The sequence below is a fragment of the Colias croceus genome, chromosome 20 (assembly GCF_905220415.1).
Source record: "Colias croceus chromosome 20, ilColCroc2.1".
Lineage (NCBI taxonomy): Eukaryota > Metazoa > Arthropoda > Insecta > Lepidoptera > Pieridae > Colias > Colias croceus.
In genome coordinates, this window is record NC_059556.1 from 5,273,800 (window position 1) to 5,292,359 (window position 18,560).

Consider the following 18,560-nt stretch of genomic DNA (forward strand, 5'->3'; position numbering starts at 1 on the left):
ACTACCGCGTAGGATGAAAATAGTAATTAACGACGTCACAAGACCTAATAATATATTAAACGATCTCGCCTGCAATTTCTGGACTCACTCGTTGTAAATCAATCAATCTCTCATGTAACTAATTCAGATGCTAAATAATTAACCTTTTGAACGCCAATGACATCTATAGATGTCATGCGCAATCGTGCCCTGTGCGCCAACGACACCTATACATGCCAAGAAACAGATCATAGATAAATACAAAATAAACATATTAAACCTTTACTTTTACGTGTTTTATTTATACAGTTTATGAACTGAATCCCCAGTTATTACATAATTGTACACAGTAAACAAAATTGCCAAGTAGTTATTCAAATATTTGATGACAAAAAATAACTTAATTAATGGCTAAAAAAGCATGTTCTCTCGCGCCAATGACATGTATACGTGCCTACTAGTGATGTAGTGTAATATTCAAGTAACTTCATTAAAATTTCAGCGAAATTACTCTAATTCGCTTAATTTTTGTAATAACTACAAAAAAAATATATAAGCTTAGTCACTGAGAAAAAAGGTAAATACCACTTCTTTGCTATAATACCATATTGTCTATATTGTGGATATTGTTGATTTGAATATTTTCCTTTTCGCCAATCATGCGCATCCCTAGCACAGTATCGATATGCAATCCCTTCTGCGCCATTGACATGAATAGATGTCGGACTGGTGACGTCGTAAGCGCGTGCCGTGTTGTTAAGTGCGGAAAGTTGTAAAAATATTTTATCGAGTAGGTATCTACCAATATTATAATCAAATAAGTACAAGGCTATTAATGAGCATAATAATTATATAGATAGGTAGGTAAATACAAGGCTGTTAATGAACATAATGATTATATACAATTGTTGATTTTTTATTATTTTTAATTTTATCGTCACAAACACAATGTATGCGTTCTAGCATAATATTTATTGTCCATGTAATGATAAAAATTCGCTTAGGTCCAAAATGTATAAATATCTCTAAAAATCTGTAGGTACTCACCTATTTAGCAGTTTTCAAAATTTATTACCCAATAAGTCTAATCAGTGCCTTTATTAGAATATTCTTATGATACAAATTGTCGCTATGTCATATCAAAATATGGTAATTGACCTAAATAGGTACCTATATATAATTAGTATTTGTAATAACTCAAGTATTAAACTAAATGATTGGAAAATAAATATGTAGTTTTAATGCAATTCCCTTTATTTAAAGGTAATAGTTGTTTTGATATTTACAAATAAACACTCCACAATAATACCTATAGTTCATATAAACTTAATAAATAAACTCGATAAGTTATAATAATATACAGCTACACATCCCTAATCAGAAGCGAGAGATTATAAAAAAAAGGATGGTTGCCCGCGCCATTGGCATGTATACATGCCAATGGGGCGTAACTGATAGAGAATAGTGCTGTAACTTGCTGCAATTTTATATGTATTTTTGTATCTCAAAAGGTTGATTTTTTTTGTTGATAGTTGCTATAAATGTGGTCTTAAGTTTTTACAGTAGGAGATGAGGTTAAATAAAAATTATTTTTGTGTTATAAGCTGTTTATTCAAATATTCAGACGTGAATTATTATGTTTATCGATAACATTTTGGACTCCCTACTATTTTCAAGGTTATCTCATTGAATTTGTGGCTTGGCGTGGAGGGCATGGCGATGCGTTTTTGCTCTGGCGGTCAAAAGGTTAAGGACAGTGTCATCAGAGAGCACATTACATTTTTATACGTGGTCTGTGGAACAATGTACAATCTACATTTTTAACCTGTCATAATGACTTATTTGATAATCTAGCTTGACTGTTGACATGGTTGACATTTACGATTTTGGTTTTGCGTTTTGTCGTTTTGTGTTGAATGTTGATTTCACAGTTGATTTGTTAGCTGTTTAGCAAACTGTTTTTGAGTAAACTAAGTTGTAAAATTGAATCAAGTATAAAATTAATATTATACCGTAATGGCCGATTCAACGAATACGGACATTTCCAAAATGAAGGTTGTGGATTTACGTAAAGAGTTGAAGGCACGTGGATTATCATATACCGGCGACAAGAAAGAGCTTGTAGCAAGACTCCAAGCGGCGACTGTTCAAGAGGATCACGGTGATATCAATTTAGATTCTGACGAAATTGACTCTGATGGTGTACTGGATGACGATGATGATAAGACTCACGCGGATATTTTGGATGATACTGCTACCGATACACTCAATGAAGATTTGGTGCTTGAAGAAAATTCACCTGAAAAACAAACCCCTGAGACTAAACCTCAGAGGATTCTTAAACGAAAAATTACCCCAGAGACACAAAAAGAACAGTCATCAACTGAGAGTAAAGATGTAGCCTCAAAGAAAATTGTTTTAAACAGGACAATTTCCATGTCATCTAGCTCTTCTAAAACAACTGAAAAAAAAGATGAGGATGAAAGTAACGCTACAACGGAAACTCCATCTGATAGTAATTCTATTAAGATAACTTCAGATCTTGACTTGAAAACACGGTTAGAACTGAGAGCAAAGCGCTTTGGTCTTCCTGTTAAAATTTCTGACGAAGCAAGGAAGGAGGCAAGAAAACAAAGATTTGGGCAAAGTACAAACACTACAACTGAAACGTCTAAAGTGACTATACCTGGAACACTATCAGACACTTTAGACAAACTTAAAAAACGATCTGAAAGATTTGGACAATCTGTCTCCACACTCATGATAGACATTGAGAATAAAGAGAAATTAGAAAAAAGAAAAGCCAAATTCGGTACTGTACAGTAAACGTTATAATATTGTAAAATCATAGTTTAAGATTACTTAACTTTTCATTTTTAATTTCTTACTTTATAATTTAGTGTTAAGGTTTTCAATAAAGTATATTGAAACTTATTCAATATTTAATTATAGTGCTCCTAGATTGAAGGAAACTAAAAATCGGTTGTAATTATCAACTAATACAAAAATAAATCTTATTGACTGAAGGACAATTTTTTTTTAATATAAAATAAAAACTTAAAATAATAAACCTGGTTATTTACGAGGGCGGTCCCAAAAGTAGCCGATCTAACCAAGAAAAAACAAAAAATATGGAATTAATTATATTTATTTCTCTACATAGCTTCCTTGTAATCCTTTACACTTTTCCCAGCGGTGCTCTATAGCTTCAATGCCGCGTCTGTAGTAGGAACCGTCGAGCTCTTCAAAATAGGCATTAACCGTAGACTCAACATCTTCATTGTTTGCAAATCTTTTCCCACTGAGCCATTTTTTTTAAGTTTGGAACAGAAAATTATCAGATGGGGCCAAATCTGGTGAATAAGGTGCATGAGGTAGCAATTCAAACTTTAATTCTTCGATTTTAGCCATCGCAATGCCGGAGGTGTGGACTGGCGCGTTGTCCCGATGAAACAAAACTTTTTTATTTGATAGATGAGGCCGTTTTATCTTTATTTCTTCACTTAGACGCTGCAACAAGTTTGCGTAATACTCGCTGTTGATGGTTTTTCCTCTTGGTAGATAATCTATGAAGATTATCCCACGAGCGTCCCAGAAAACCGATGCCATGACTTTTCCTGCCGATGAAACCGTTTTTGCCTTCTTTGGGGCCGATTCTCCCCTTGCGGTCCATTGCTTTGACTGTTCTTTCGTCTCCGGTGTGAAATAATGAACCCACGTTTCATCCATGGTAATAAATCGACGCAAAAACTGTACTTTTGTTTCGAAATTTTGCCAAACACTCGACTGAAACATCCTCACGACGCTGTTTTTACTCTAGTGTGAGTAATCGCGGCACCCACCTTGCGCACAGCTTCCTCATGTCCAAGTTTTCAGTTAAGATACGATGTACTGCACTTTTTGAAATGCCTACCATTTCTGCTAGCTCGCGCACTTTTAGTCGACGATCATCCAATACAATTTTGTGGATTTTTTTACCATTTCTGGCGAAGTCACCTCATTTGGTCGCCCACTACGAGGTTCATCTTGGCAGTTCGTACGGCCACGTTTGAACTCGGCCACCCAATATTTTACCGTTGTAAACGAAGGAAAAGACTCCCCTAATGTAGAATCTAGCTCTTCTTTTATGTTAGTTGGGCTGAGGCCTTTCAAATGAAAGTATTGAATGACGTATCGTAGAGCAATTTTTTCCATATTAGAAAATTCTCTGACAGCGTTCACTTTCAAGGACTACAAAACAAATGACAAATGACCTAGCGTGTTCAAATTCCAAATTTAAAATCCGCATTGATCAGACTTTTTAATAAGAGTATTTAATTAAATAAAACTGCCAGTACGTAAGTCAGGTCGGGTTATTTTGGGACCGCCTACATAGTATCATCATCACACATCAAAAGGGATAAATTTCTATCTCTCTCATATGGGATCAGTAATAATAATTAATTATTCCTTATACATGCAGGTATTTCAAACTATTTAAAAATGCTTAGAGGCCACATTAATGATTATATTAAAAATAAATTAGATGACAGAGATTTATTTATAAAATAAAACAATTTATTCCATTTTTTATTGTTAAAAATCTGAAAAAGGAAGCTCCTTAAAATCATCTGGAGATATATCTATGTTTGGGATTATATTATTCTGTTCTATTTTGGAAAAATCTTGGGGTATATGTATTGAATAATCCATGTATGGTTTTTTATGAATTGTCGCCCACCTTAAAGCTACATCTTTACAAAGTGCTTTTCTAAATCCTATGCAATGCATATGTTTTAACTTTTCATACTTAATTCTTGTGTAACCTAAGCAAGCTAATGTATATTGCCAACATTTCATTAATTTACAATTTGCTCCAACATGTTTTGAATCAGGAGTTGAAATGATAAGCAAACCACCCGGCTTTAATAATTTATATGCATTTTCACATGCTGTTATTCTTAGGTCTGAACTAGGTATATACTCCAAGAGAAAGCAGAATGTTATTATATCAAATGCTTCTTGTTTCAATTCTTTAACAATATTTTCTTGTACTATTGTTTCTTTTCCTATGTGTACATTTAGAAAATCACATTCTTTAACATACAGATTTGCAGGACACAAATCAATGGCTAGAACATTGAATAAATTGTAACTTCTGAAGGGGTTGTAGCAACTGCCCACATCTAGTAATTCTAATGTTTCTTCAAATGACTCTTTATTAGACAGCTGAATATTAAGTTTTTTGCTAATTTCCAACTCTTTTGCACTAAACTTGACATATTCTTTCTTTATAAAGTAGTCTTTGCATAATTCGACTGACCATTGAATACGAGACGTTGCTAAACTTTCTTCATTACCGTAATTTTCTTCCCAGAAAACAGTGGCTAACTTTTCCATATATTCAGCATAAGTCAATAATGTATCTTTATTTTTACAGTGCCTGGTCCATGCTTCTTTTGCTCCTAAAGTTACGGCATTCATACGAAGGTTGGAGTGAACATCTTTTAGATATTGGGCTAATTGCTTATGTTCGTCACTAGCCATGGTTTTCCTAAGATAAAATTTAGATTTTTAAGATAATTTCTGATGTATTTGTTTACATTTTACGTATTCCACAGAGCAAGTAATACGTATTCATTTTGACAGTCAGCTGTGGACCACAGCTGTAATGCCTCCTCCACACTACTCGCGAAGTTGAACGAGGTTAGACGAATAGAATATAGACTACAAGCCCGCATAGGAAAAAAATATGGGTCAAATGAACCACCAGGGGACATATCTAGAACGATAGCAGAGCAAAAAATAATAAGATTCATCACTATGCCGTCACTTGTAAGCTGTCCAACTGAGTGCAGATGAGAATTGAAAAGTACAGGTAGACTCGGTAAATTTTGGTCATTTGACCATGTACGGCATTCTTAACCATCGATAGATCCATTAAAAATAATAAGAAACCGCTCAGTGCCGTACAAAAATGGTGGTCCACAAAGTCGGAATTTTTATTTAATTTCCGAGAGTTACCGGGGGTAAATTTGGTCATTTGACCATGTACGGCATCTGTGTCATACTATGCCTATACTGCTTTTAATCCATTATTCCGCAACGCCGTACAAAAATCATGGGGACAAGGGGAAAAAATCGAGAGTTGCAATCCCCTCTCTTTCCCCACTCCAGGGGGTCATTTGACTAAGTACGGCTTCGGTTCCAAAACATTATCTAGCACTCAAAAGTACTATTAAAAGCAATGCCGTCAAAAAATAATTGTTCTTTTAAATGTATACCAATAATCATCTTAATTTCATCGAATTCTTGATATAAAGAGCTGTAAGGTCATTTGACCCTGTACGGGAACTTTTTTTTAAACATGATATTGTAAAATTCAATTGTTGTATAGTATTGCCGTTCAAAAGAAACCGTTCTAAAAAAAGTTATAGAGAAATGCAAAAACAGAAATTTTGTAAAAGTTTTGTAAATTTTGCTTGCACAATCTTTGCTTCTTCCTATCCTCGACTATGCTGATGCAAGCTACTTAGACCTTACTGAGGAGCAGTTAAACAAATTAGAACGCCTTCAAAATTTTGCGATAAGATTTATTTTTGGTCTTCGTAAGTTCGATCATATCTCAGACTTCCGCTCACAACTCAGATGGCTTCCTATCCGCCTTCGCCGGAATACGCATCTCCTGTCCCTCTTATACTCAATCCTTTTCGATCCCAGAACTCCTTCCTACTTAAAAAAGAGATTTGTATTTATGGGCTCATCTCATGAATGTAATTTGCGCTCCTCTAACAATCTTACGCTTTGCATGCCTGCTCACATCTCCAAATTTTATGATTCATCTTTTACCGTGCAAGCCGTAAGATTGTGGAACTCCCTACCAACCGCAATAAAGCAAGCGCAAACTCTGAATAGTTTTAAAGCTGTAATTAAAAAATATTATCTGTCCACTTAGTCATTCTGTATCTGTTCTGTTATACCTATTCCTCCACTTGAAATTTTATATATTCTCTTCTGCACGTTTTCTTTCTTTCGTATGTTATATAATTTTATTATATATATTATAATTTTATACCTTTACCTATATCTATTATATTTATGTGTATTCACTTCTTGTATATGCACTGTCTACCTTTTCAATCTTTTCATTTTCCTATATCCCAAGGTTGCCTGGAAGAAATCGCTTCAAAGCGATAAGGCCGCCAATTTGTACGGTGAAGATTCCTTCTGTATGAAATTGTATTTTATATCTGTGCATTGTACAATAAAGTGTTTTTATTATTATTATTATTATAAAAGTTTAAACATCGTAGATTAATGAAATATAATAGTTTTCTACACTTTATTCGTTGTTTTAAATAGTATTAACATAGATAAATTAGGAAAAAACGATGCCGTACATTTTTGTGCAGACCACATCTTTTAGGCTGATGAAAGCGACGAAAGCTACAATTTTAAGGGTGCTTTATGGCCATTTGATACAGTACGGCATTAACATATTTTTACCCAACTACGGCAAAGCAAAAGGAGGGTTATGATTTTGACAGGTCATGTATGTATGTTCATCTATTCCCTCGTAACTTCTAAACTACTTATCAGAATTCGACAAATGACATATCATTAACCAGCGACCAGCTAGCTAAAGGCTATATGGGGTTTCACAAAATCTAATGTGGCGCCCTCTAGCGGACAAAACATACAGAGTAAAAAAATAAAGTTAAGATAAATATGCCGTGTTTGGTATCATTTGAAAGCGCTTTACTTGTACATTTTGAATATGTATATATTACTAGCATTTGCTTGTGACTTTACCTGTATTCATGGGCTGATTGCATATAATTCACATCTTTTCGTTCATAGCTTCTTTATTAGTTCATCAATTTAACGGAGTCCATTCCACCTGACTCCGACTTTCCAAGGTGATAATTAACCACCTCGAGCTTCTTAATATTAATGTATATTTATATTTTATTATCAAAATATAAAGCAAACATTTCGTTATATGGATTTTTTCTTTTTCAGATTTTTCCCCTTTGAACCAACGAAAATGTACGGCACATGAAAAAATATTATCTATGCATAAAATACTTTAAAAATAAATTTATTTCGTGTTGTGTCAAATGACCCCCTGGAGTGGGGAAAGAGAGGGGATTACAACTCTCGATTTTTTCCCCTTGTCCCCATGATTTTTGTACGGCGTTGCGGAATAATGGATTAAAAGCAGTATAGGCATAGTATGACACAGATGCCGTACATGGTCAAATGACCAAATTTACCCCCGGTAACTCTCGGAAATTAAATAAAAATTCCGACTTTGTGGACCACCATTTTTGTACGGCACTGAGCGGTTTCTTATTATTTTTAATGGATCTATCGATGGTTAAGAATGCCGTACATGGTCAAATGACCAAAATTTACCGAGTCTACCTGTACTTTTCAATTCTCATCTGCACTCAGTTGGACAGCTTACAAGTGACGGCATAGTGATGAATCTTATTATTTTTTGCTCTGCTATCGTTCTAGATATGTCCCCTGGTGGTTCATTTGACCCATATTTTTTTCCTATGCGGGCTTGTAGTCTAATAGTGTAGAGAGGCACTTCGGCTTACTTCGTCCAACTTTACCTCGCCTCGGCCGACTTCCGTTTGTTGTCGGTTTTTGCGCCCGAGTCAAAGGGCACGAAGTTACCTGAAGTTCGTTCTGAATATGAACGTATGCGTTCCTCGCGAAGTTGAACGAGTGTGTAGTGTAGCACCGCGGACTTCAGTCATCTTCGGCCGAGTACTTCGCCGAGGAACTTCGCGAGTAATGTGGAGGAGGCAGCCTGTGCCCTGTGGTTTACAGTTTGTTTACAGTGAATTCGTGAATTCAGATGTGTTCTGTGTCCAAGAGGCAAGACCGCAAGAAGTGTCAGTCCTCAGAATGCGTACCTACTACACAGAGCAAGTAATATAGGCGTACTACGGTCTACGGCGTACTACCATATTTCCATGGTACTGCTACCCTGTGGAGTGTGGTACTACCCCACTACCCAATACCAAACAAAGAGTGTAGGTAGGTGTAGGTCTTGTGGAGGTATATTAATTTATTATTAAAAGAATATTTTTACTTATATTACTTTAAAAGAATACGGCAACAGCCAACAATGCGATTTTGTGTGATTTTGACTAAAGTTTTCTATTTTGTTGTGCCCACAGAGCAAGTTTGGCATGTTTATTATTTTTTTCATGTTCATATCCTCATATAGGCACAGATAGAAGCCTACTATACCTACTTCTGAGATACCAGCTACTCTTTGGTTCATATTTTGGCACTTTTATTATGAATGACAGTTGACACCACAGGTTGACACTGGCAGAGGGGGTTGGGGTGGGTTGATACAAAATTGTTAGCCTGTTAGGTAGGTATGTCTATTGTCTAAACAAAAACCAAAATAGTTGCTTTGGTATTCTTATAATTTTGCGAAATTCATAATAAATTATCATGGATAGTGCGGATCCCGATCAAATTATTGAACATTGGCTTCAAGACAATGATATTCCGGGAATGTCGCTTCCTGATATTGAATACGAACCACATCTTCTTATATCTAAAGTAAGTACCGGTACAAAATTATGATAGGTATGCTAGTTAATTGAAGATTCTGTATAATTAAAAACCATTTCTTAGGTTCGGAAGCATTACATGGAAGAAATAATAAAATTACTATCATTGAATTACGAAAAGAATCAAAGATTGGTGAATAAAAATATATATCTACCTAGCGCAATTTGGCGGTGCGCGAAAATATTAGAAATGAGGGCAGCAAAAAATTCAATGTTGGTCGAATTGTACAGAAAAAACATTGTCACTGTGGTATGTTTAATCAATTAATGTTCATCAATTTTATTCATGATGCATATTGTACATTTTCTTATGATTAATTATCTCATTCTTTTAGATTAAGGATTTAAAAAGTGATACAAATAATGGTAAACTGTACAAGAAATTATCAGAATGCCTTCATAAACCTCCAGAGAATGATAAAAAAATACAAACTTCCTTAACAATGTCCAAAGATTGTACTTGCACTTGTACATGTTACCAAAGAAAAAAAGTTCGCAAATTTCCTGAACCCTATTCCATGGATCATAATAGAGGGATATTAATGGACCCAAACCAACAGAACATACATAATTTGTTGAAAGAATCAGAAATTACAAAGGGACCAGATACCAGTTTTCAGAATTGTGAGAAAGGTGTCAAGTGTAATGCACCAATGCCTGAATCAAATGATGCAGAAGATGTAATGCAGCAATTAGAAAAACTTTTTGAAGGTGGATCAAATGAGGAGGATATTTTTGATGGTATTCTATGCAATTCAATAGATTTTACATTTAATGAGGGTACGAAAATGTCTAATAATTATGTGCAAGACGAATCTTGTAATACAGGCAGAGCCTCTCTAATTGAAGAACAAGCAGCCCAAATAAAATCTCTGGATGAAAGGCTGACAACCTTGACAGGCGTTTTGGAAAATGCAATAGACAATAGTAAAACTGAGGCTATCAAACATAAAAAGCCATCTTCAAATAAATGGATCTGTGAAGAATATTTTTTAAAAGTTAAACTTTTTGAACTGCTTGATCAACTCAGAGATTGTAATAGAGCAAAGCTTAATAGGGTAATATATATTGAAATTTTAAGTGTAGTTTTTAACTTGTGATATATGTAAGTATATGTGGAGAAAAAAGTTGTGAATTAATTTTAAAACATGCTTCAGTGTAGTCTATTATATATTGTACTAGTGTTGCATCATTATACTTGGCCCATGGTGCATAGATAAATAAATAAACTCTTCAGCTTTGTATTAAGAAATATATAGAAATGTTAGTTAATATCTTATTTGGTTTTAGATAAAAGTACTATTAGCAGACTTCTTTGGAGAAGACAGTGATGATGAAGGTGTAGTCTCACCTCTTGATGAGACACCAGAATTTGTGGCAAGTTGCAAGGAACGTATAACTCCATGGGTTGTCAAATTGCTAACACCATACTATATAAAAGGAAGAATTAAGGGAAAGGCTCTATTCAAAGCTTTGGCAAGGCATTTGATTAGATTAATTTACCAATGCAGTAGATATCCTGGTAAGATTTGATAATATTTAGATTTAAGATACATACTATTAACCATTATATTTTAAACTAGCTTCCGCCCGCGACTCCGTCCGCGCGGAAAAATTAAGAAAAATTAAGATTTATTTTTTTTCTACTTATTTTTCCGGGATAAAAAGTATCCTATTTTATGCCCAGGATAATAAGGTATAATTATACCAAGTTTCATCGAAATCGAACCGTTAGTTTTCACGTGATGCCTTCACATACAGACAGACAGACAGACAGACAAAAAATTTTTTAATCACATATTTGGGTTTGGTATCGATCCAGTAACACCCCCTGCTATTTATTTTTTCAATATTTTCAATGTACAGAATTGACCCTTCTACAGATTTATTATATGTATAGATATTTATTGAGTTATTTTTTACAGAGGAATATGAAGTACAAAACTTTATAAAAGACTTCTTACACAATCATAAAACAATTAGATGTGAAGCTGATTTTAAACAATTTCGCATTGAAAACATTTAAGGATTGCAATAACAATCCAAATGGTAAAGCAGAGTTTAAGTTTATGTTAAAGATGTAAGTTCAAATCTCCTGCTATAGTATTAATGAATATACATATATATAGATGAGGATCATCCAATTAATGATGCCATTAAGAACCACAAGATAGTTCCCTGGCATGATGGCATCCTTATACTTGTAAATGTTTGATTGTACATTGGTATGATTTAAAAAGAAAAAAAGAAACTACAGAGTTTCTATGTATATGTATAATTTCTGATTATTCCAAGGTGTTTCAAAATGAAGTATTGTTTACAAATAGATGTTGGAGATTGAATAAAAAGTTCCTGTTTACAAAATTGCATTAGTGTTCTAGTGCATCACCATTATCATTTACTTTTGATCATTGTAAAGACTGCAAGTAAAAAATAACAATGCTATATAGAGCCAGTGAAAATGCATTGAAAATTCATTTTAATGTGTTTTTATCAACTCTTCACATTTTCATAGGATAAAACTATGATAGGTATCTTTTAAAGTTATACCATAGTTATACACACTATAGAATGAAGTGTGTGAGAGATGATTGACTGCAGTTAATACAGAAGCACCTTTCTATACTTTTGATACATCAATGGTATAGAAAACTGATAGAAGTAATTAAACAAATTTCTGGTAAAATTTATCGTTTTATTTATACTTTGGGTTTCTTACAGTCTTGTGGGATTTCTTCTGTTGATTTTCTTTTATTTGACTTAGAAAACCAAGCTGTTAATGATTTTTGTGTAGTTTTTGGTTTATCTTCTAAAGAGATTTTCTTATTGCATTCTAAAGATTTATTCTTTGAATTATTAACCAGTGTTGATACAGGATGCCATTCTAGCATCTTAGTTTGTGTCAGGTACTTCAAAGCCGTGTTTACATTAACATTGTCTATATCAAGCCAGGCCTAAAATAAAAATAATAAAATTTAAAAGAAACTTTATGGGCAAAATTTTCAATCAATATCCTTTTTTCTACACTTACTTCAATTTGCTCATCATTATCTAAAATGGCTGGCATTCTGTGATGTAGCCAACTAAAGGTTTCATTAGATTCCATTGTTATTACAGAATAGGAGTAAATTATAACATCATTGTCTTTCCAGGCATGATACAATCCAGCCATGTACAAAAGTTTCATTCCTTTCCAACCTTCATCCTCTTTAAATTCTTTCTTCCAGGATTTTGGATCATTGATCTTTAATTTTTTTATGAAAAAAAAAAACATGTTGGTTACCAATTACAATGAGCATTTTGCACAAGCAAGTTTGTTTAAATAAAGCAAGGTGAAAAAAAATTGATGCTCAGGCAAAACCTTGTTTTCTTATTCAATAAACCAAATATGTATTCCCCTTCTTTAAATTAAGGAACAATATAAAATTATATTATAGAAATAATGATAATATTTTGATATCTATTTTTGAAAAGTAAATAAGTAGGTATCTTACATTGATATCTGATTCTTGTTTCATATAAATATAGTATGGTTGTTTAACTTTGGTTTTTAATGTAGTTTGCCATTCATAAAATCCTTCTGCTACAATAATGCATCTACCTCCATTATTTAATATTGGACTGTAAAGTTTTGAATGCAGTATATTTTCTAAACGGCAATTATTTGTACTTAGATTATGATTTTTATAGTCACCCTGTGAAAAAATGTCTAATAATAATATTTTTTTCAATAAATATACACCTAATTAAATATTCTACTGCTTTAGAAACATAATTTAAATTTAATGCTACATTAAAATATTTTGTTTAAACCTTGTGCCAAGGTGGTATTATTCCCCACATCATTGGTTTCAGCACTCTACTTGTATTGGCAGCATTTTTAAATTTACTAGAAGAAATTAACACTGGTGTAACATCTGTAGGAGCCACGTTACTTGATGGTGTGTATTCTTTGCCATTGTTATGTTCCTGGAGATAATCTGGCTTAATAACGCTTTTGGAATGTTTATCCAAAAAACTGCAAGCACAGCGAAGTTGTTCCTTATCTAGTGCCCTTTAAAAAATATGATTGATAGAAATATAATAATTATTACACATAGTGCCTTCACATTGCATTCTATACCTACCACAGGTATATACTTCTCTTTGATAATAGTTTAACCATTTTAAAACAATGTATTATGTATAAGTACTTACAATCTAGTGCGGCCACACATTTTGGTTCGAATAAACGATTCGACGATTTCGATTTCGATTCGAACGATCGTAAACGATTACTGATTAAGAAATGATTATAAATTTTACTAAATTACTACAAGGAAAAATCAAATTGTGAAAAGTGTAATTTTGTTTACAACGAGGGTAGGTAGTTGCTTAATAATTCTTCTTTGGGTGTTCGTTTCCATAATTCTATATAACCTAGAACAATACGGAAGTTCCTACTTTCTACTCCGGTGACGACTATTTTTATTTTTCAAACAAGTATAGTAATTTAATGGAATAAACCAAGGAATAAACCTGTTTCCAAATAAACCTCTGTGAAATAAACCAAATAAAATTTAAAAAGTGGAGTTGACAGAATGTAAGCAGTGTGACCAGTTATAATAATGTACTCTGTGAGTGTGACCCTCGATTGGACCCTCGCACAGGTCTTCTGTGTCGCTATACGTTAATTTGTGAAGCCAGGATTTCATTATCTTGTTGCATTTGTGCAAGTTACAATTCTTAAGGCTGGTTGCAGAGCTTGACCTAGCTGATTTAGTTTTGCAGACATTATTGTAGGTGTGGATGAGTGAGTAAGATTTCGTCTAGCTATTTTTGAGTTGTTTCTCCTTTCCTTAGTAGTTCCTCGTAATCGAGACGTGAAACAAAAGATTTGTGGGTTAGGGTAACTGCTGATAGTATGTGTAGTTGGCGGACGCGATGGAAATTGAACTCCCGATACAGTTCGTTTGTCGGAAAGCGGAAAGGCTTTTTTTAGTGTTACTTTGATTAACTGAAACTGCTGTTATATGTTGATTGTAGTTTAGGTTGCTATCTAAAGTAACTCCTAAGTATTTGTTAAACGGTGTGGTTTCGATGTGATTACAGTCGCATGTTGAGTGAGTGATGTTGGAGTTGGTACAAGTATGGAGTTTAATAGTCTGGTTTGGCAAAAGCTTTTGATATGCGGATTTTGAGAAAGACAAGAATTTAGTTTTCCTAGTATTTAAGGTGAGTAGGTTTTTGTTGAGAGCTTCTAGTAGGTATGGTTAATAATCCTAGTTCTGTAACCTTTTGTACATGTTTCCAATCTTTACCGTGAAACAAAACAGCAGTATCATCAGCGTAAGCGATTGTGTGGGAGTTTTCTACAGTCAGTTTGAGTATATCATTAATGTAAATAGTAAAGAGAGTGGGGCCGAGAACACTTCCCTGTGGAAACACCGAATTCTACTTTTAGTTTAGAGCTAAGGTTACTATCAATTTTTATGCACTGAGTGCGGTCCGTTAAGTAACTCTTAAACCATTTTAACGCTGTGTCTCTAACTCCAATTACCTCCAGTATCTTTGCGAGTAGTCCGAGTGATATTGGTAGTTTTCCAATTATAGAGCATAGTGCAACTCAGTGGTGCACAATGCCGAATTATGCTGATGCTTAATAATTGGAACATGAATTAGTTTTCAAATGCACCAGCAGGTTACGCTAAGTTCAGTGTTGAAAAAAAAAATATTCATAGAGTTAGCAATAACCTCATTAATGTGTAAATAAAGTGGTATGCATAATAATTGGTTGAAAACTATTTACGGTTATTTTAAGTAATTTGGATTTTGATTATTTTCGTAAAAACAACAATGAAACGAAAGCTTTAAAATTTTTCCAACAATAATATTACTAACGATAAATCGGTTGCACGCATCAATTCACGCGCATTTTAAGAGTGCTCGATTGTGCGAAGCGTTGCTGTAGTTGAAACATTCAACGTTGCATTATGCCGCATAATGCGCTCTAGTGCTGTAATTGGAAAACTACCATTGTGTCGAATGCTTTAGCCAGGTCTAAAAATACGGCTACGCAACATTCTTTATTTTCTATATGTGAAGATATTAAGTTGGTAAGTAGGGAGATAGCATGTTCTGTTGATTTGTTTTTTCTAAATCCGAATTGAATTGTATACCGACGCATTCGCGAGCGGCAGCGAAACAACGAAAAATCTGTCAGTAGTATGGCAGGTTTTCGCATTGATATGTCTCACTCTAGCACATAGATAGATGAAATAGTTGTGTCCTTGTCAGTTTTGTTTCGCAAGGAACTGCGAAATGGCCATTACACAGACGCATTGCGAAAAAGTTGCGAAAACATTGCTGTTTACTAACGCCCTTAGTACACCGACCCATTCGCGTGCGGCAGCGAAACAACGAAAAATCTGTCAGTAGTATGGCAGGTTTTCGCATATGATATGTCTCACTCTAGCACATAGATAGATGAAAATAGTTGCGTCCTTGTCAGTATTGTTTCGCAAGGAACTGTGAAATGGCCATTACACAGACGCATTGCGAAAAAGTTGCGAAAACGTTGCTGTGTACTAACGTTCCGCAGATATTTAGAAAAATTCCCAAATTTTCTCCGACTACGAAAAAATGAGGGTTATGTGTTCGAGTTTATGTATGTATGTATAATATTTCTTTGACGCGCCCTGCAGTATAAACCGTTGGACCGATTTTGAGTTGTGAGGTTTCATTGCAATTGTGACAAAATAATTGTTTTCTAATTTTTAATTAAATAAATTACTTAAAAAAGTTTCAATGTTAAGTAACTATAATAATCACTTAAATCGCTAGCGAAAACGACTATGACGTTTTTAAGCTTTATAAATGTAACAAAATAATGTATTATGCTTATTAAAATAATCTAATAATGATAGTGAACCTTTAGTGCTGGTCTAAGATGATGGTCTGAAACGACTATGACTGCACATTCTGTAGGTTTCATACTTTATGTCTATTATAATTTTTTTTATTATGTTGATACTGCAATTAATTAAAAAAAAACGTTTTTTTTTAATTCATTAAAAATGTCCTGTCCAGGATTTTCCTAGTCAACCCATTTTTAATACACTAAATTTATTATAAAATTGGTCTCATTCTATTATCACGCCGCGGCCGTTGCATTTCGACTTATAGTTCAGGATACATCGCCCATTTTTGCAAGTGACTACTATCAAGCTAATTTTCCGTTTGTAGCTTTATTTTGATGAGACGCCCAATAATTTCGTGTACGAAAGTCTCGATTGTGGTAGCTAACAGAGATAACAAGGATAAAAATTTTTGATTTGATGGTTCTCAAATATTTATTACTAACTGAATTTTTTTTTGTTCAATCTCAAGATTCTATGGTTTGTTCAAAGAGTCCCCCTTTCCAAAGTGTATCGATAACGAGGTCATCATAAATGATTACTAACAAGCTGATTTTTTTGTTTTCACTAAGTTAATCTAATATATAAAAATCAATGCCACTTTTCGTTGTAATTCCATAACTCGAGAACGGCTGAACCGATTTCGATAATTATTTTTTTATTATATTCCTTGAAGTACGAGCATGGTTCTTATGTAGAGAAAACGTTAATATGTACCACGGGCGAAGCCGGGGCGGACCGCTAGTTTTTATATAATTCAACAGACATATTGTCCTACAAATTGCGTAATAAATATTTGAGAACCATCAAATCAAAAAATTTTATCCTTGTTATCTCTGTTAGCTACCACAATCGAGAGTTTCGTACACGAAATTATTCGGTGTCTCATCAAAATAAAGCTACAAACGGAAAATCAGCTTGATAGTAGTCACTTGCAAAAATGGGCGATGTATCCTGAACTATTAGATCATTAAGTAATTTCGACTTATATTCGGACAACTTATATTCCAACAGATTCCAACAGATACAATTCAACCCTGAAGATCTTAAAACCATTTTACCGTTTTACCAATAAAAATGGTAAATTCATTTTCAAAATACTGGCAACTGCTGGCAACATAAGTTGAAATTTTGTTTATGGTTTTGTATTCCTTCAATATCTGTAAAATTATTATTCGTTTAAAGAAATCAAGAAATAAATCAGCCAAATAATCTACAGAAAACCTGTGAAACGATGTTGTATCTTTTTTTGTTTTCGGGAACAAATTTTACAGCGTTTTATTATCACAAGACAGCATTTGGTATTTTCACTTGCTCTGTGGTATTTTCATTTTTCTTTGACAAGTGACAAGGGCGACGAGCGGTTGTCATGCTCCTATATAAAAGGCCCTACTCACGGTTCAACACAACCAACAATCTGCTGAAACAATTTGTTGCAGTCGCGATTGAGCGTTCTCTACTCACGATTCATCCAACCCTCAATCTGATGACACAATTTCATTCCGCGATTGCTTGCCACAACGTGTGCACGTCACGTTGATGCCTGGCCTGATGCTAAACCTCAACGCAATAATACGCATTATTAATGGATATACTAATTTATGAAATATAAGATAATTATCTTTGTAAAGCTTGTATTTTTTCCAATTTTATTGATAGATTTCAAGGGCTATAAAGTATAAAATATAAACATCTTCCTCAAATATGTAAAAATGTCTTTCCCGCGTTTATTTCAAAACCGCCATTTTGCGATTAACGCGGCAGCGCGATTGAGCCGAGATTGGAGCAATCACAATACTCACGTTTCAACACGCACACAATCTGCTGAGACAATTTATCGGGTTGCTTCCGCGCCGATCCAATACGCAACATGTTGGGTTACGCCCCCAACGTGCCCTCAACTATACTATTCACGACACAATCTGTCAGCTCACTGCAGATTGTGTCAGCAGATTGTTACTGAAATTGAATCGTGAGTAGGCTACTTTACTTGCTCTGTGGTCATGCTTCTCAGTTATACGCACGGTTATACGTCCTTCCTCTATGGTCATGCTCCATCTGTATTTTACATGACTGGTATTTTATTTTGTTATCTAAGTCT

At 34.0% G+C, this 18,560-nt stretch overlaps 4 protein-coding genes across 8 annotated transcripts; 2 read left to right on the top strand and 2 right to left on the bottom strand.

Moving 5' to 3' along the window:
• The first annotated feature begins 1,915 nt into the window (after positions 1–1,915).
• On the top strand, positions 1,916–3,005 carry LOC123700926 (SAP domain-containing ribonucleoprotein). Its single transcript, XM_045648302.1, has one exon. It carries the CDS (start codon positions 1,996–1,998, stop codon positions 2,803–2,805), a length of 810 nt encoding a protein of 269 aa, XP_045504258.1. The 5' UTR covers positions 1,916–1,995; the 3' UTR covers positions 2,806–3,005.
• Positions 3,006–4,548: 1,543 nt separating this feature from the next.
• Positions 4,549–8,904, bottom strand: LOC123700897 (S-adenosylmethionine sensor upstream of mTORC1). Of its 3 annotated transcripts, none has more exons than XM_045648264.1 (2): positions 8,889–8,904; positions 4,549–5,512 (listed from the first exon to the last, which is right to left on the bottom strand). In XM_045648264.1, the coding sequence occupies exon 2, from the start codon at positions 5,503–5,505 to the stop codon at positions 4,555–4,557; it is 951 nt and encodes a 316-aa protein (XP_045504220.1). In that variant the 5' UTR covers positions 5,506–5,512; positions 8,889–8,904; the 3' UTR covers positions 4,549–4,554. The 3 variants fall into 3 exon arrangements, with proteins under 3 accessions (XP_045504220.1, XP_045504221.1, XP_045504219.1); XM_045648265.1 differs by lacking the exon at positions 8,889–8,904 and adding an exon at positions 8,801–8,807; XM_045648263.1 differs by lacking the exon at positions 8,889–8,904 and adding an exon at positions 7,771–8,109.
• Positions 8,905–9,365: 461 nt separating this feature from the next.
• On the top strand, positions 9,366–12,249 carry LOC123700851. The gene is made up of 5 exons (XM_045648198.1): positions 9,366–9,552; positions 9,628–9,813; positions 9,899–10,621; positions 10,854–11,085; positions 11,489–12,249. The coding sequence occupies exons 1-5, from the start codon at positions 9,442–9,444 to the stop codon at positions 11,587–11,589; spliced, it is 1,353 nt and encodes a 450-aa protein (XP_045504154.1). The 5' UTR covers positions 9,366–9,441; the 3' UTR covers positions 11,590–12,249.
• On the bottom strand, positions 12,245–14,165 carry LOC123700852 (abasic site processing protein HMCES). Of its 3 annotated transcripts, none has more exons than XM_045648199.1 (5): positions 13,691–14,148; positions 13,377–13,617; positions 13,058–13,258; positions 12,595–12,807; positions 12,245–12,517 (listed from the first exon to the last, which is right to left on the bottom strand). In XM_045648199.1, the coding sequence occupies exons 1-5, from the start codon at positions 13,726–13,728 to the stop codon at positions 12,263–12,265; spliced, it is 948 nt and encodes a 315-aa protein (XP_045504155.1). In that variant the 5' UTR covers positions 13,729–14,148; the 3' UTR covers positions 12,245–12,262. The 3 variants fall into 3 exon arrangements, with proteins under 3 accessions (XP_045504155.1, XP_045504156.1, XP_045504157.1); XM_045648200.1 differs by having other exon boundaries at positions 13,761–14,144; XM_045648201.1 differs by lacking the exon at positions 13,058–13,258 and having other exon boundaries at positions 13,691–14,165.
• Positions 14,166–18,560: the final 4,395 nt, after the last annotated feature.

Excerpts from the sequence above, each read along its gene's own strand:
- LOC123700852 (XM_045648199.1), bottom strand. The coding sequence starts at position 13,728 with ATGGTTAAACTATTATCAAAGAGAAGTATATACCTGTG. Across the intron at positions 13,618-13,690 it reads AAGAGAAGTATATACCTGTG|GGCACTAGATAAGGAACAAC; the intron begins GTAGGTATAGAA and ends TATTTTTTAAAG. Across the intron at positions 12,808-13,057 it reads AACAAGAATCAGATATCAAT|ATCAATGATCCAAAATCCTG; the intron begins GTAAGATACCTA and ends AAAAAATTAAAG.
- LOC123700926 (XM_045648302.1), top strand. The coding sequence starts at position 1,996 with ATGGCCGATTCAACGAATACGGACATTTCCAAAATGAAGGTTGTGGAT.
- LOC123700851 (XM_045648198.1), top strand. The coding sequence starts at position 9,442 with ATGGATAGTGCGGATCCCGATCAAATTATTGAACATTGGCTTCAAGAC. Across the intron at positions 9,814-9,898 it reads GAAAAAACATTGTCACTGTG|ATTAAGGATTTAAAAAGTGA; the intron begins GTATGTTTAATC and ends TCATTCTTTTAG. Across the intron at positions 10,622-10,853 it reads ATAGAGCAAAGCTTAATAGG|ATAAAAGTACTATTAGCAGA; the intron begins GTAATATATATT and ends ATTTGGTTTTAG.
- LOC123700897 (XM_045648263.1), bottom strand. The coding sequence starts at position 7,793 with ATGCAATCAGCCCATGAATACAG. Across the intron at positions 5,513-7,770 it reads CAATCAGCCCATGAATACAG|GAAAACCATGGCTAGTGACG; the intron begins GTAAAGTCACAA and ends ATTTTATCTTAG.